Below are 16,267 nucleotides of genomic sequence, written 5' to 3' on the forward strand. Positions count from 1 at the left end.
AACGGTGCAAAGGGTAATACTTCCAGTCGTTTGATGTCTCCCCTCCTGAGACGCCGTCTCCCTCGTCTCACTCAAATTGATGCAAAAGTTGTTCTAATGTGGCCTTCGGGAATGAATAAGGTAAATTGATTAAATATTTAGTGGCGGAGAGCAAAATTGTCTCAGAAATAAACTGTACGCAACGTACGTAATTAAGTATTTTCTTTTGGCAAATAACAAAGAGAGGAGAAAAATACATTTTTCTTTTGCATATAACGCATATAATAATTAATCAGTTGAATCAATATGTATGTATATTCCACATCACATGATCTAGACTTTTTTGAGAAAGGCAAAGAAAGTGAATTATTGAGATATTGACAATATTTCAAGTTCATGTGAAAAACAAAACGTGCTTTCGAGATATTTTTCCACCTTTGCCAAATTGTTTAAATATTTCCAAGACATTATGTGCGTCAGTTGCAATGTTAAAATTTGGAAATATCTTCCGTTTGACATTGAGAAATTGATATAAAAAGGCGAGGATGTGCGATGAAGATATCAGTAGCAAGAAATTGGTACAAAGATGCGCTTCCTGATTTGCCTTTCTCTTCTGGCGCTCGTGGCGCCCGCCGTTCTCGGTATGTAAATCTTTTGGTGTTGGAAAGTCTTTGTTCAATTTTACATCAAGGATTTTCCAGGGGAAAATTGATAAAGATTTTAGCTAATCTTCTACATATTTTCAGGCGTGCCTCTTCCTCAAACCCAGACGGATACTGCTACCACCATTCCAGAGGCCCCAGTTCAAGAGACCCCCGCCCCAGAGACCCAAGTTCCGGAGCCCCAGCCGGAACCCCAGCCGCAGCCACAGCCGGAACCGGAGCCCCAGCCGCAGCCACAACCGGAACCGGAACCCCAGCCGCAGCCACAACCGGAGCCGCAGCCGCAGCCACAACCGGAACCGGAACCCCAGCCGCAGCCACAACCGGAACCGGAGCCCCAGCCGCAGCCACAACCGGAACCGGAGCCCCAGCCGCAGCCACAACCGGAACCGGAGCCACAGCCGGAACCGGAGCCGCAACCGCAGCCACAACCGGAACCGGAGCCCCAGCCGCAGCCACAACCGGAACCGGAGCCCCAGCCGCAGCCACAACCGGAACCAGAGCCCCAGGAGCAGCCTCAGCCTGAACCGGAGACACAGCCGCAGCCACAACCGGAGCCACAGCCGCAGCCACAACCGGAACCGGAGCCCCAGCCGGAACCCCAGCCACAGCCGCAACCACAACCGGAACCACAGCCGCAACCACAGCCGCAACCGCAGCCACAGCCGCAACCGCAGCCACAGCCGCAACCGCAGCCACAACCGCAGCCCACTCAGCCACCCAAGCCAACTACACCCATTATTCCGATTATTAATACTGCCGGACAAGTTGTTGCTGGTGTGGTTCAGACCACTGGTACTGTGGCTACCAGCGCTATCAAAACTGCCGGAAATATTTTCTCAGGATTTCTGAGTATTTTTGGATAGAGTGAATATTTATCATAAGTTTCAGCATGCAACAATGAATTAATATTCTACTTAAATTCAGACCAATGGAAAAAAAACTAATAAACCTATCAATGAGCAATTAGTCAAATACTTTTATTGATCATCATTGAATGGTCGTTGATGTTTGGTAATGCCTGCAATATGATCCCTATCGACAGCATTGAGATTGATTGGGGGTGAGATAATCAATTCGGCGTGTTTCTTTATCTCGTCGATGCTTCTTGTTCAATGTTAATTAATCTCGGGCAAATACTGTCATCATTAATAGCTCATATCTCCCCACCGCGATCTACCTGCTCAGTCTGAGTTCAGTGCCGAGACGATCGTTGGGCGAATGAGATGTTGTGCGGCGTGTCTTTTTTTTTTAATTAAAAACGTGCACTAGAAAAAGGAGAAGAAACTTTAAATGAGTACATAAATTCCTTTATGACCCTCGCGACCCTGAATTCAGTGTCTGTGTTATCAGTGCGATTTGGATTTGTTTGCAGAGCGTCTTCAACTTCTCTATTGAACCATGAAATGTGATAGTGCATTCGAGACACTGCGCAGAAAGAAGCCCCTCGGCGAAACTGTGAATGCCACCACGAAGCTCGCCAAGGTCCTTACCACCCTTGATCTCACCGCTTTGGGGATAGGTAGCACGCTGGGCGTGGGTGTGTACGTCTTGGCAGGTGAAGTGAGTAAAACTACGGCGGGCCCGGCAGTGATCCTTAGCTTTGCCATTGCGGCGATTGCGTCGGTGTTCGCAGGCCTATGCTATGCTGAGTTCGGGGCCAGAGTACCCAAGGCGGGTTCAGCCTACATCTATAGCTATGTGACCATCGGCGAGTTCATAGCCTTCGTTATCGGTTGGAATTTAGTGTTGGAGTACGCAATTGGTGAGCAATAGAAGTTCATTGAAGAAAAGCTGAGAAGACACACCTTTAGGAATCCTGTGTATTATCTTATCTTATTATCACAGTATTATTTTATTTGCCCATCTCTCGATTAACACATTAATTAGGGGGTAATTGATGGAATGCCGTTTCAGGCTCGGCGAGTGTGGTCAAAGGCTTGAGCACGTACTTGGACTCCTTGATAGATCATGCCATGAGTGATGCCTTCAAGTCCTTCGCCGCAATGCACGCCGACGCTCTTGGTGATTATGTGGATTTTTTTGCCTTCAGCGCGACCATGATCTTCTCACTGGCTCTGGCACTTGGTGTGCGGGAATCCATCTCCATAAACAACATCTTCACCCTCACAAATCTCGCCGTGGTGCTTTATGTCGTGGTCACGGGTGCCTTTCGTGCTGATCCCGCCAACTGGAGAATCCCCACAGAAGACGTGCCCACAGATCGTGACCAGGACTTCGGAGTAGGCGGATTTGCGCCTTACGGCTTCGCAGGCATCATTAAGGGCGCTGCAATTTGCTTCTATGGCTTCATAGGCTTCGATTGCATCGCCACAGCTAGTGAAGAGGCTCGGAATCCACGAAGATCGATTCCTCTGTCCATCATCATCTCACTGAGTGTAATCTTCGTGGCGTATTTCTGCATCTCCACTATCCTCACAATGATGCTGCCCTATTACGATCAGGACGTCAACGCGCCCTTGCCACATGTGTTCAGGTACTATGGCTGGACTGTGGCGCAATACATCGTGAGCGTCGGAGCGATCTTTGGGCTGTGCGCCAGTCTTATGGGCGCAATGTTTCCCCTGCCTCGCGTTATCTACGCCATGTCCAATGACGGGCTCATATTCGAGTTTATGGGACGCATTCACCAGCGCTTCAAAACACCCCTGATTGGCACCCTTGTGGCGGGATTCCTCACTGGCACCCTCGCGGCGATCTTCAAGTGAGTATTAAGCTAATTTTCGCTCTGTTATCATCAGTATATTTCCACTGATCGGGAATTAGATGTAAACAGAAGACAAAGTTGTTTGCTTAGAGAATAAATCAACACTGTGATTATTTCTCATTGCAGTCTGGATCAATTAGTCTCGATGATGTCTATTGGCACCCTTCTGGCGTACTCAATGGTGGCCGGATGTGTTCTTCTTCTGCGATACCAAACTGACGACTCATCTGCAGAAAGCGTCTTCTCTTCTGGTCAGATACTCAACCTGGCGAAGCTCGACACTCCCACGCGGACAACATCGACTCTTGTAACGTGTTCAGTGTCATTCTACGTCTTGTGGTGCCTGGGATTATCTTTGGTGATCACACAGCTCGAAGATAGCATCGATCAGTGGTACTCCATTCTGCTACTCTGTCTCTTCATCGTCCTCATCATCCTCACTCTCACCATCATCAGTCGCCAACCCCGATCGAACAGAGACATCGTCTTCACAGTGCCCTTAGTGCCTTGGCTTCCGGGCCTATCGATCTTGATCAACATTTACCTCATGACTCAGCTTGATGTCATGACGTGGATTCGGTTCGGTGTGTGGATACTCGCAGGGCTCGTCATTTACTTCGCCTACGGAATTTGGCACAGCGAACTACGCCTCAAGGCACTGGCAAACATCGCAGATGCCAACAGCAGAAGTAACTTGGTTGACGAAAAAGCTTTCCCGGGCTTTGGAAAAGACGACACTCTGGCCACGAGATTATAAGATGATCAGGAGAAGATTGTGAGGTCACAAATGGCTGCACAAAGCTTATACATGTCATCAGTCTAAATAAATTGAACAAATATCGTATATTGGCAATTTATGAGTAAGAAAACACGGTGGAAGAATTTAAAAAAGCCAATAAATTAATTATAAGTAAATAGTCAGTATTAATTGTAGCCGTGAAATACAGTTTGTCGCTGAAATCTCTATATAAAGTGAGCACAAAGGAATTATTGTATCTTTCGAAATAATAAAAATCCACATCATTTTCTTACACTTTCTTAAAGCGATGTTGATTTTGCATTTAGAACTAGTATTTTTCAATTCAGAAAAGAAAATAAATTATAAATTCCATTAAAATGTCTTAACAAACTCGTTTCTTTTACAATAGTTCTCAAACACGTGCGGAATGAACGATAAATAATTAATTATTCATATTATTACACACAAAAGTGTGATACAAATATTTGCAGCAGATCATTTGCCATCAGGTGAGATCGGTGAGATATTCTGTCTGCACAGCAGTGCGTGATCTTTTCGTCTCTTCATCAATTCTGTGTGACAGTCGTTAGGGATCAATACAGAACATGTGAGTGAGCGATAATCGCGAAAGAATACGGAGTCTGTGCAATAGAACAAGTGGATTGAATCATCCAGTCGATTCAATGCCATCTGAGTGCTCAGCATTGGGAACACTTGGCGATCTTCCTGCTTATTTTTGGAGCGACTATTATATGTGTGAGGAAAAAAAAGGCCTAATCGCCCTTGCCATGGCACTTCCGACCAATGTTTCGCATCAACACCACGCCGGGTGTGAGAAATTTGCGTATTTTCGCGCCGAAGTGCACTCAAAAGCTGGGTGCTCTTGAAGTGATCGCGAGGGAGCAAGGAGTTGAATTTTATCGCCACCGGTCGACGATCGCGCGACCGCATCCTTGACCATGTTGGAAAAAAGCGTGACAGTATCTGCGACTGAAGCCACCACTGAAATTCCTCGGCTGCAGTCAATGTTCTGGGAAATTTCCTCGAACGGGAAAGTGATAGTGCACACTCAGGAGTCGCAGCACTTGCCAGAGGGGCCGCAAAAGAGCCCCCCCCCCCATCGACTAGTGTTTCCATCGATTGACAAATACACAGTGCGCGAATTGAGAGCGTGAGAACGGAAAAAAGTCAGACCGGCAAATATAAAATAATATAAATAAATATCATGTCAATGTCAGGCAATTTGAGAGTTCAAATCAGCACACGATAGTCGAAGGAAAAATGCCTGGCCAATATTTAGTCCAGCGTATTGATAAGTCATCTCAAGACGTTTTTCTCGCATTTTAGGTCAACCGAGAGCTTTGCGTAATCACAATCCACCTCGTCATCCCGGCCAGTTCACTTGCTTTCCTCCCCAAGCATTCCACACAGCTTTTCTCGCGCCCCACCATTCGCCGAGTGCTCGCAAACTGGGAAAGATAAGGCGGTTAAACTCTACTGAATGCCCGCCAGAAGAGTGTCTTGTTGTGCTAATGCTACACAAACAATAGATCTACACTAAATGAGATTTCAAAATCTGCTTCACCTTATCAATACAGCATTTGAGGAATTTCCTCGTTGAATGGCAGAAAAGGTTCTAATGCTTGATGGCAAGATAGTGGAAGAGGAAAAATCACATTGGCTGACAATTTGCTCGTCACTCGCGGGCGTCGCGATGAGATTGCGGCATTGTAAACAAACCTAGCTCAATAATAACTGATAAGGGGCCACTTTTTCCTCAATCATCCCGCCTCCCATATCACCGCGCATACATACTTGCGAGGAGAGAGGCTCCAATGGGCCAATTCAAGTCTCATGTGTCTGTTGGAAGGCTCGCTGGTGGTTATAAAGTTGAGATGTTGGCCTGCGCGAACAGTCTCACGATCAGTCAGTGCTGAATCTCGCTGCAGTGAGGACATCAGGCAGCACATCAGGACGCGCGAAGGAGCTCTCTTGGGCAGGAGTGCAGAAGAGTGTTGGTCGTATCGCGGGTGGGAATTGGAAAAGACAATTCAGCGGCGCGAAGAGACACAAATTCCCAAGTGCGCCGAGTGGAAAAATGCCTATACGAAATTGGAGTTGTCGCGTATCTTATCACTGTGGCACTATAGAAAACACTTGGTTTTGTTTATCACCACATATTGCTGGTAAATAATCACGGGAGATTACAATTAATTTGCCATTGTATGAGGCTGAAAGAGAACATTTTGAGAGATTCAGTGTGGACGCAGCGCGAGGAGTCGCATTAGTGATTTTCCGGGATCTCGGGATTGGGGAGCATTTGAGGAGTGCAGTTTTAGAAGATAAGTGATAGACACATTAAGGTGAGTAATGCTTGTGAGAGGACCATTGATCGGAATTACTCATCGTGATCACATGTTCAGTTTGATTTTCTCTCTCGTGCTTCAAATCTTATCGCAACCACAAGTGTGTCGTAATCATCATTGGGCTAAAAGTTACTCTTCCCCCAATTAATACTCTCCAAAGCTTTTTGTCACATCTCTGCTATCATCCTAAGTAAATTATACTGAGCCAAATTGGGAGAAGTTTGGGAACTTTAGTGCGTTGTTGAGCTGACTCAATTCCTGTTCACTTACGTAAATTGCTTTGGGTCACTTGCGGGAAAGATAACTCATGAATTTTTGCCCGGAGCAGATCAATTATAGAAACTTGTAGAATCGAAGCCTAACGGTCACTTTGTGCATCTCACAGACTTAGCGGCACCTAGAAAGGCGTGAAAAGTGCCAAAATGTCCCTACAGTGGTGGCGTGTCCTGACCCGAAGGAAGAACTTGCCTAACAGACCTGTCGCTGGCGCGGACAGCGACACTAGACTGGGCAGGGTTCTCAACACCTTCGATCTCACAGCCTTGGGCGTGGGTGCGACCCTAGGAGTGGGAGTTTACGTCCTTGCTGGTCACGTGAGTCGTGATCAGGCTGGACCAGCTGTGATTCTGTCCTTCCTCATTGCCGCCGTGGCGTCAATTCTCGCAGGCAAGTTCAAAGCGATCACTCTTGTTGCCTCTGTGTGACACCGAATCCTTTTCCCAGGACTCTGCTATGCTGAGTTCGGAGCCAGAGTACCCAAGGCGGGTTCAGCCTACATCTACAGCTATGTGTGCATAGGAGAATTCGTGGCCTTCATCACGGGTTGGAACCTCATTCTGCAGTACGTGATAGGATCAGCCAGCATCTCCCGAGGACTCTCGCTGTACCTCGACACTCTCATTGGGGACACGCTGAAGAGGAGCTTCAGGAGTGTGGCGCCGATCGATGTGGAGTTTCTGTCCACCTACTTTGACTTCTTCGCCTTTGCGCTGCCCATTCTTTTGGCAGGTTCGTCTATTTCTGCAGGATTAATCTCCTGATCATTATATGATATTTTTCTCCTCCAGTCGCCTTGGCCTTTGGCTTGAAGAAGTCCGCTGTGATGAACAACATCTTCACAGCCACCAATATCGCTATCGTGCTATTCGTGACGATCGCCGGGGCCTTGAAGGCCGACGTGGCGAACTGGCGCATCGATCCGGAAACCCTCAACAGCACCGTCACGGAGGGTCTCAACATCGGCCAGGGTGGTTTCTTCCCCTTTGGCGTGGAAGGCATGCTCAAGGGCGCCGCCACGTGCTTCTTCGGGTTCGTGGGCTTCGACTGCATCGCCACCACGGGTGAGGAGGTGAAGAGCCCCCAGAAGGCCATTCCGCGAGCCATCCTGTTCTCCCTCATCATCATCTTCCTGTCCTACTTCGGCGTCTCCACCGTGCTGACGCTCATGTGGCCATACTATCTGCAGGACGTCAATGCGCCGCTGCCCTTCGCCTTCGAGCAGGTCGGCTGGTCATTCGCCAAGTGGATTGTGGCGATCGGCGGCATTGTTGGCCTCATTACGAGGTAAGACCATGCGATCACGTGACTGGGCGGCTATTTGCTCATTCGCTTGACCCCTGATCTGAGAAAAAATTGATTAACACTAGTCAATCGCGATTCCTGCCTCTGCTGAGCAGCGAAAAACCGAATTTCGGGCAGTGTGTTTACGCCGTTTACGCACTGATGGGTTGAAATTGTTCAATTTCTTTTGCAGTCTCTTCGGGGCCATGTTCCCGCTGCCGAGGATCATTTACGCCATGTCCCAGGACGGATTGGTCTTCCGCTTCCTGGGCCAAGTTCACACTCACTTCAAGACACCCGTCATGGGCACCATGTGCGCCGGCGTGCTCACTGGACTCGTGGCTGCGCTGCTTGATCTCAAGCAACTCGTCAGCATGCTGTCGATCGGCACTCTCCTGGCTTACACCGTCGTGGCCATTTCCATCACCATCCTGCGCTTTTCCAATCGCGCCGAGACGTTCTGCGAAGCCTCAGAGTCCTCCAGCTCCATGAAAGCCAAGAAGCAGTCATTCTTCTCCTCGTCGCTGTTGCAACTCTTCAACTGTCGCGCCCTGAAGCGCCCCACGAGACTCTCTTCGCGAATCGTGGGCGGCATGATCTTCCTCTACACGGTCTTCTCGCTGGCACTTTGCCTGCTGATCCTGTATTCGAAGAAGGAACTGGCGGCTGGCCAAGTGTGGACGATTGTCGTGTGGACGATCATCTGCGCAGTGCTGGTGATCACGCTCATTTCCATGGCCGTGCAGCCCAGGGATCCCACAGAGGCGCCTTTCAAGGTGCCTCTGGTGCCTCTAATCCCAGGCATCAGCATCTTTATCAACATCTACTTGATGCTGATGCTGGACGCCTACACGTGGATCTTCTTCAGCATCTGGCTAGTCGTTGGTGAGTTGCAAGAACTTTGGTGTGATCATCCGCTAACTGGCACTAACATTTAGGCTAACATTAACTGCATGCGCTTGAGTTGTTGCTATTCTCCAGGCCTGACCATTTATACCGCCTCTGCGATCCTCTACGCAGAGGAGAGTGATCAGGAGGCAGAGAAGAAGGAACCCCACAGCACCAGCGTCACTGCGTCCTGTAGCGGATCTCTCGGCGAGCCGCGGAAGCTGGAAAATGGCACGATCAGCAGGGCGGCTGAAGATGACGTAGAGCCAGACGTGAGGAGAATCAAGCTGTCTGAGGATCTGCACGAGGAGTCGGATGTGGATGAGGATCAGAAGTGTGAGGAGAACCCGGTGTCTTCTTCTCTGGATGAGATTCATCTCGTGTCGGAGATTTCTGACACGCACACGGAGAAGAAAGAGCCCAACGGGACGTCGTACTTCGTGGAGGAGAGCAGAACTCCCTCTCCTCCGCAAGACGGGGAGGCCAGGGTGTTGGCCTTGCTGGACGGCGTGATCGAGACTGAGGACACGAGTCCTACGAACGAGAGAAAGAACTCAATGGACTCCCTGGCGGAGAATGAGGTCATTGAGAAGTCAACAGTGGCGATGATTCACCGCGAAGATACGCTGAAAGAGGAGGACGCGGAATCGATAATGCCCGCTGAGATCATAGAGGAGACTGTGGGGTCAGAGAGTGACAAGTTGACTGCCACAACACTGCCAAGGAGAAGCCAAGATGAACCCAGTATTAAGCAGTCCAAGAGTGAGTCAGACATCAGGGCGCTTCTAATGAAGGAGCTTCAGCTGAGGAATCCACCCCAAGAGGAGCCTGAAATTCCACCAATAGACTATCCTGAAATTCCACAGACGGCTCCAATTGCAGAGGGAAGCATACCCAAGCCGCCAATCTTCGATCCTGTGCTCTATAATGCCACGACAAAGAAGAGTCCAAGACTGGAAATTCCTCGGCCGAGGATAAAAACATCGCCAGTGGCCCCAAAGATGTACTCCACAAAGCAACAGCCTCCGCCTGACATACCCGCGGAGCAGGAGCAGACCAAGGAGCAGTCAGTGGAGGACGAGGAGGAAGATGAGAACAACAATGGGAAGAAATTTGCGGGGATTAAAGGGAAATTGGAGGAGATTCTGCGGCGAGGACCACCTCTGCCTTACTCGCGGCCGCGATCGAAGCCTCCAGAGCCCGCCGCCCCGGCGACTCCAGAGAAACCACCATCGCCTGAAATTGACCAGGAGGAGCCCGTCTTCACGCCACCAGTCACGAATGTCAGCAAGCCCTTCGACACTGTCCACAAGCAGAAGATCCTCTTCAACGATGTCCTCAAGTCCATCCATCCAGACACCAGACCCAGCGTAATCAGAAGCGAATCCATCAGCCGGAGATCAGCAACGCCAGAAGTCCAGTCGCACTAACTAATACTAACTAGTCATTGAGGAAAATGCAGTTTTGGGGTGAAAAACTAACGTTTAGTCTCTATAATTTCCGCTAAAATGTCTTCACTTTTTACACTTTCCTGTACAAATCATTGTCTCTCCTTCCAGGATTCATCCTGTACACCTGCTACGGATTCCGCAACTCACTGAGATTGACCGAAATGGAGCCGTTGCTGCGAAGTTCCAACAATCGATTTAAAATCTACTCCGTTTAGCCCACAATTCTCCCATGAATTGCCAACAAAATATTCCCACAAAGTTATGTGATTTGATTAGGGTGTGTTAAATATTCACAATATATAATATATATATTAATAAAAAAAAAATGAAGTCAATTTATACAATCACACTTCCCCTTTATCAGCATTAGGAAGGATTTCTCGTGGGAATTTTCTTTTCCTGAACTACATCCCTAATCTCTGTCGCGCCCCAAATATGGCACTCGAGAGACTAATATCACGAAATTTACAATGCTTTTCTCCGCCGCCTCGCATTCTTAAGTAATCTCGGGTGACTTCAGCGCGCACAACCTTCTTGAGAAGTACAATCATTCTCTCCCGTTCACCCATAAAACAAACAATAAGGATGATAACAGCTCTGCGGCGCTGCAGAGAAAAAAGGTATTAAGTATAAATGTTCTGGCGCTCTTCTAGTACTTGTTGATGCCGAAGAGACGAACGCCGTGGAATTGGGGCATCTTGGGCAGCAGCACCACGACCAGCGACAGGAAGTTGGCCACGAAGTGGTCATTATCGTTCCTCGTGTACATGCACGTGAGGAGGAATCTGCAAAAGATCGAAGATGGTCAATTTCTGGTGCTCTCGGGAAGCACTCGGGGACTCACAGGATGATGGGAACGGCCGTGAGGAACTTCCTGGTCGCCGTGAACTGCTCCCCATTGTTGATCTGCTCCCAGTGCGTCAGCTGGCTGCAGCTGTCAGTGTCCGTGCTCATCCAGGGAGCGCCCTTGATGGAGTGCAGGAAGTAGAGATGAGCCTGCAAGACAATCAATCCTTCCACATAACCACTCCTCGTGGGACTCATGGTAGCGACTTACAAGGTTGTGCAGGACATTCGTCACTGTCCAGGCCAATGGGATGGAGACGAAGGGAATGGCCAGGAAAATCACATGGAAAGACAACACGCCCAGCACATATGCCAGCCACATTCCGCGTGAATCCAGCCAGGATGTGTTGGGATTGGGATCTCCGTGTCCGCCAGCTATCATTGTGTTCCTTTTACGCACTATATTTGCCTTTTACACTCTTTATCACTGATAAAAAGACATCAATGTTTTCCACAAAGTTGCAGCGGATTCTCACTGAGGGCGCACCATCATCACGTAGCGGGAAAGTGGCCGGAAATCGGTTGGCGTCTCGACTAACCGAATACAGAAATACTTTTTCCGAAATGCGTTATAACCTGAAAATTTTGAGCCTATTCGAGAGAGTGTCTTTGAGTGGTGGTGTCAAAGACTTCCTGTGTTTTCTCTCCTGGGGAAATGCATCTGTATAGTGTCCCTGTGATCCAGCAGGATCTACGCCACGAGGAGGCGATAATCCAGGCGGCGAATGCCTTTGAGCACCTGGAGAATGTGATTAACGATGTGTTCCAGACAATCAACAGGAGAATTGAGAAGAACAATGGCAGAGTTGAGGACATCCGGAGGAGGATCTCTGCAGCCAATGCCAAGATTGACAGTTTGGTGGGCATCAAGAAGGCCATCACAATCTACTCCCCAGCCAAATATCCAGCTGGAGACAAGGTGCAGGACATTGAAGTGACATTCCCGTCGCAGAAAGAGCCTCGGCTCAAGTTTAACAAGGACTATTCCGTGGAGAGCAGCCTGGATCCTGTGAGTCACAAGCGTCTGCAGGACAAGTTGCACTTCTACCATGTGAGGAAGGTGGAGGACAAGACTGGAGACGTCATTCCTGAAGGTCTGGGCGCTCCGCCGAGGAACATTGAATCTGTGAATTCGTTCTTGCTCTTCAACACCACAGAAAATCCTTATGAGCACTACAAGAAAGTCGATCCTCTCAGTGGCACCATCAGGACGACGTCTTCGTCGACAGCACTGGAGGATGAGAGCCAGAAGATGGAAGCTGCTCCTCTGTCCATCTCCAATCGCAACGCGCAGCCGAAAAAAATTCCCGAGAACTTCTTCTACACGCCACAATTCGACGACGCTCCAGCCTTGGACGTTCCCGATGATCTGCCGGATCTTCCGGGAATCGCTGGCGATGTCACGTTCTTCGAGGAGGCACCGAAAGTGCTAGCAACTAAGCCTGGAGGCATTTCCACACTCCTGCCGACAGACGATGAGATTGACTTGAATATCTCCGTAGGGAAAGTCGAAGAGCCTCCGAAGGAAACACCAAAACCTGTAGAATTGACTTCCCCGCCTCCCCCGCCGCCGCCTCAGCCGGCTCCTGAGCCACCAGCAGCTCCAAAGAGCTCTTCCGGAGGGAATATGCCTGTCATGACGGACGCCAGGAGCAATCTTATGGAGGCTATCCGGCGCGCTGGAGGCAAGACAAAGCTCAGGGCAGCAGAGCAGAAACCGGCCGGAAAGGAGGCGCCAAAGCCAGCGGCTGGAGATCTGATGGCGGATCTTCACAACAAGCTGTCGATGAGAAGGAAGGGCATTTCTGGCGCCAAGGATGCTTCAGGTGTGATGGACAGGATGTCAGCTCTCATTCCACCACCTCCGAAGCCCACAGCGCCAGCTACGGATGCCAGTGACGATGATTGGGAATAAAATGATTTTTTTTAGATAAAATCCGCATATCCAAAATCGCGCCTCTTCCGGATAGCCTCTGCAGCAGCGCACTCTGCGTGTTCGCGCGAGAGTGAGGCTGATGTCTCTTCGGGAGCCGAAGTGGCGGCCGAAGGGGGTTTCCTCAGCCGACCGCGTGGCGCGCTGACGGTTTACGGGCTCGAATCGAGGCGATGCTTCGTGCAATTTTCAGACGAGTCGGATTGGGATGGCGCACACAATCCGACGAAGTAAAATTGCACATGGCGGCCGCCAGAAGACGTTCTCGGGGAAATCTCGTGGAAGTTGTCTGAGATGTAAAGGTAAATCGAGCTGCTGGCGGTGTGGTTTTTGTGGCAAAGTGCGTGGGAATGTGCTGGGCAGCGATTGGCGGTGGAGAATTGGGGGCGGAAGTGGGTCTTGGGGGTGAAAATTGGGAATTTAGTCGGGCGACTTCATGTCGTGTAGTTGTGAAATTACATCACTGCTCAGGCCTCCTCGAGCCGCAAGTTTCCGCGTGATTTTGGGGGGTTGTAGGCGATACGGTGGGTGTTTGAGGGTGGGGATGGGGTGGGAACGCCGCGGGGAGCTGGCTGGCGGGTGTTTTGGCGGGCTGAAGTGAGGACTTTCGGGAATATTCGAGGGAAACTGAGTGACCTTTTTGTCGGCCAAGAATAGCCGAGAGAGGCTTTTGTCTCGCGCGTCTGACGTGTTCCTTCTGCCCACTTTCAGAGCTGATCGCGAAGCTGTGCCTGAAGCAAGTGACAAAGATCTGAGGAATCGAGCGCTGGGAAGCCGCAGAGCCGCCATGACGACGAGCAGCGAGGATGTGCTGCTGCAGATGGGCGAGGTGAGGTACAAGAAGGGCGATGGCACGCTGTACGTGATGAACGAGCGCCTGGCGTGGATGGCGGAGCACCGCGACACGGTGGCGGTGTCGCATCGCTTCCAGGACATCAAGCTGCAGAAGATCTCGCCGGAGGGCAAGCCCAAGGTGCAACTGCAGGTGGTGCTGCACGACGGCAACAGCTCCACGTTCCACTTCGTCAATCGCAGCGGCACGGCGGCCCAGATCGCGGACAGGGACAAGGTGAAGGAGCTGCTGCAGCAGCTGCTGCCCAACTTCAAGAAGCGCGTGAACAAGGAGCTGGAGGAGAAGAATCGCATCCTGATGGAGCACCCTAATCTGCTGCAGCTCTATCGCGATCTCGTGATCACGAAGGTGCTGAGCAGCGACGAGTTCTGGGCCACGCACGCCAAGCAATACACGCTGCAGACGGCGCAGAAACAGGACATCGGCGTGTCCGGTGCCTTCCTGGCCGACATCAAGCCGCAAACGGACGGATGCAATGGGCTGCGCTACAATCTCACCGCCGACATCATTCAGTGCATCTTCAAGACATATCCAGCCGTGAAGCGCAAATATCAGGAGCACGTGCCGGCGAAACTCAGCGAGTCGGAATTTTGGACCAAGTTTTTTCAATCACACTACTTTCACAGGTGAGCGCGTGAGTCACGCGATTCACGGCGTGCATGACCTTTCGTCACCTCGAGAGTGCATCGCGCGCTTTTTTCGCTCGCGAGCCTTGAGAAGTTATTGTTTTGCACTGTGTAATTTCGCATGCTTTCCATTGGCTGGAATTGTTGTTTGTTGGGAAAACAAGATAGGGGAGAGTGGAGTCGGTGCCCGAAATCAATCTGAAGTCATTTGATATTGCGATAGATAAAATTCGTGAAAGAAAAGGAAGGAAATTGAGATTTTCTCAAAAGATTAAATTGGATTTCTTGCTAAGATCACAAACTAATGCTCTGTTCTTGCTTCTCACGTTGCTCCACAGGGATAGAATCACTGCCGGAACCAAAGATATCTTCAGTGAATGTGGCAAAATTGATGATCAAGCACTCAAAGTGGCTGTGGCGGACGCTTCTGGTGATCCACTGCTCGACATAAGGCTGTTCGGGGACAATTCACTGGAGGAGGGCTTTGGTGGTGCCTCGTCGGATCGCAATGTGGCCAACAGTGGCAACATTGTGCATCAGAACATGATAAAGCGCTTCAATCAGCACTCGATTATGGTGCTGAAGACGTGTGCCGATGCCACGCAAATGAGTGGCACGGCCAATTGTGCGCCGCCGGCGGCTGGCAAGGTGACAACGAACGGCGTGAAGGGGGATGGCAATGGATTCGCCAGCAGATCGCAGTCACCGCAGCCGCCAGTTACCAAGCGCGCCCGGATCATGGAGAAGATCGCATTTGAGGATCTGCAGGGTGATCCGAGCGGTGTGGAGGCTGTGAAGACGCAGCTGAACCTCACGAAGGTGGAGAGATACTTGCACGGCCCGGTGCCGGCTGGCGGCGGTGCCGGCGAGGCAGAGGAGCAGCCGATGCAGGATCTGGACTCGGTGCAGATTAACCTGTTCAACCTCACGGACTCGTGGCATGCGCGCACGCCCCACAAAGTGCTGGTGAGCGCCACGTCGGCCGTGAACGCTCTGGGCGCACTGAGTCCGGGTGGGGCTCTAATGCCGGGCTTCCAAGAGCAATCTCTTGCCCGTGAGTATTCAAGCGTGCAAGGTTTCCGAATGGGTGTTTTTGGAATGCTAATCGCGTGTGTTTCGTTGCAGAACTAGTGCCTCCGGAAGCTGAGAAGGAGCTTAAGAATTTGTATTTGTCCATGTCGGAGTTGCTGAAGCACTTCTGGACGTCATTTCCACCCACAACACAAGAACTGGAAGCCAAAGTTGTTAAGATGCACGAAGCATTGCAACGATTTCAGATGGCAAGGTTGAAACCATTTGAGGTAGGGGTTGATTTGGCTGGTGGGGTGGTGATTTAAATGGGATTCTCACATGCTTGACTCCTTGCAGGAACGTGCCATTCGAGAATTTTCACCGGTCGGTGCCTCATTAACACTCCATTTGAATCAATTACTGCAAGCGGCCGATCGCAAGTTTGTCAAATGGCGAGAGATTAAACTGCGACGGTAGCCCACAATACTTTTATAATGGAATATAATCACACTCCTGCGAGAGGGAGAAGTAGAGAGAGAGAGAGAGACGTGTTTCGTGAGAATAAAATTCGTTCTTTGGAGATTAAATCCGTTGGTCTTTGAATGTTTCTCTGGCGCGAAAAGGT

General features: G+C 50.1%; 6 protein-coding genes across 7 annotated transcripts; 5 read left to right on the top strand and 1 right to left on the bottom strand.

The window, feature by feature from the left end:
- The first annotated feature begins 565 nt into the window (after window positions 1-565).
- On the top strand, window positions 566-1,507 carry LOC132266025 (protein TsetseEP-like). Its single transcript, XM_059766851.1, has 2 exons — window positions 566-620; window positions 726-1,507. The coding sequence occupies exons 1-2, from the start codon at window positions 566-568 to the stop codon at window positions 1,505-1,507; spliced, it is 837 nt and encodes a 278-aa protein (XP_059622834.1).
- Window positions 1,508-1,743: 236 nt separating this feature from the next.
- LOC132265698 (cationic amino acid transporter 2) lies at window positions 1,744-6,443 on the top strand. Its single transcript, XM_059766461.1, has 3 exons — window positions 1,744-2,406; window positions 2,559-3,366; window positions 3,496-6,443. The coding sequence occupies exons 1-3, from the start codon at window positions 2,043-2,045 to the stop codon at window positions 4,124-4,126; spliced, it is 1,803 nt and encodes a 600-aa protein (XP_059622444.1). The 5' UTR covers window positions 1,744-2,042; the 3' UTR covers window positions 4,127-6,443.
- LOC132265697 (cationic amino acid transporter 2-like) lies at window positions 5,960-10,683 on the top strand. Of its 2 annotated transcripts, XM_059766458.1 has the most exons (7): window positions 5,967-6,471; window positions 6,860-7,140; window positions 7,198-7,482; window positions 7,542-8,037; window positions 8,228-8,919; window positions 9,016-10,391; window positions 10,482-10,683. In XM_059766458.1, exons 2-6 carry the CDS (start codon window positions 6,897-6,899, stop codon window positions 10,350-10,352), a joined length of 3,054 nt encoding a protein of 1,017 aa, XP_059622441.1. In that variant the 5' UTR covers window positions 5,967-6,471; window positions 6,860-6,896; the 3' UTR covers window positions 10,353-10,391; window positions 10,482-10,683. The 2 variants fall into 2 exon arrangements, with proteins under 2 accessions (XP_059622443.1, XP_059622441.1); XM_059766460.1 differs by lacking the exon at window positions 9,016-10,391 and having other exon boundaries at window positions 5,960-6,471.
- A 128-nt stretch (window positions 10,684-10,811) lies between these two features.
- LOC132265699 (ORM1-like protein) lies at window positions 10,812-11,682 on the bottom strand. The gene is made up of 3 exons (XM_059766462.1): window positions 11,431-11,682; window positions 11,218-11,369; window positions 10,812-11,158 (listed from the first exon to the last, which is right to left on the bottom strand). The coding sequence occupies exons 1-3, from the start codon at window positions 11,599-11,601 to the stop codon at window positions 11,023-11,025; spliced, it is 459 nt and encodes a 152-aa protein (XP_059622445.1). The 5' UTR covers window positions 11,602-11,682; the 3' UTR covers window positions 10,812-11,022.
- A 130-nt stretch (window positions 11,683-11,812) lies between these two features.
- Window positions 11,813-13,134, top strand: LOC132265841 (WASH complex subunit 1). Its single transcript, XM_059766623.1, has one exon. The coding sequence runs from the start codon at window positions 11,875-11,877 to the stop codon at window positions 13,132-13,134; it is 1,260 nt and encodes a 419-aa protein (XP_059622606.1). The 5' UTR covers window positions 11,813-11,874.
- Window positions 13,135-13,320: 186 nt separating this feature from the next.
- On the top strand, window positions 13,321-16,219 carry LOC132255716 (general transcription factor IIH subunit 1). The gene is made up of 5 exons (XM_059751844.1): window positions 13,321-13,454; window positions 13,864-14,631; window positions 14,970-15,685; window positions 15,757-15,932; window positions 16,000-16,219. Exons 2-5 carry the CDS (start codon window positions 13,940-13,942, stop codon window positions 16,117-16,119), a joined length of 1,704 nt encoding a protein of 567 aa, XP_059607827.1. The 5' UTR covers window positions 13,321-13,454; window positions 13,864-13,939; the 3' UTR covers window positions 16,120-16,219.
- Window positions 16,220-16,267: the final 48 nt, after the last annotated feature.

The sequence above is a fragment of the Phlebotomus argentipes genome, unplaced genomic scaffold (genome assembly GCF_947086385.1).
Source record: "Phlebotomus argentipes unplaced genomic scaffold, Phlebotomus argentipes genome assembly contig_5, whole genome shotgun sequence".
In the NCBI taxonomy this organism is placed as follows: Eukaryota; Metazoa; Arthropoda; class Insecta; order Diptera; family Psychodidae; genus Phlebotomus; species Phlebotomus argentipes.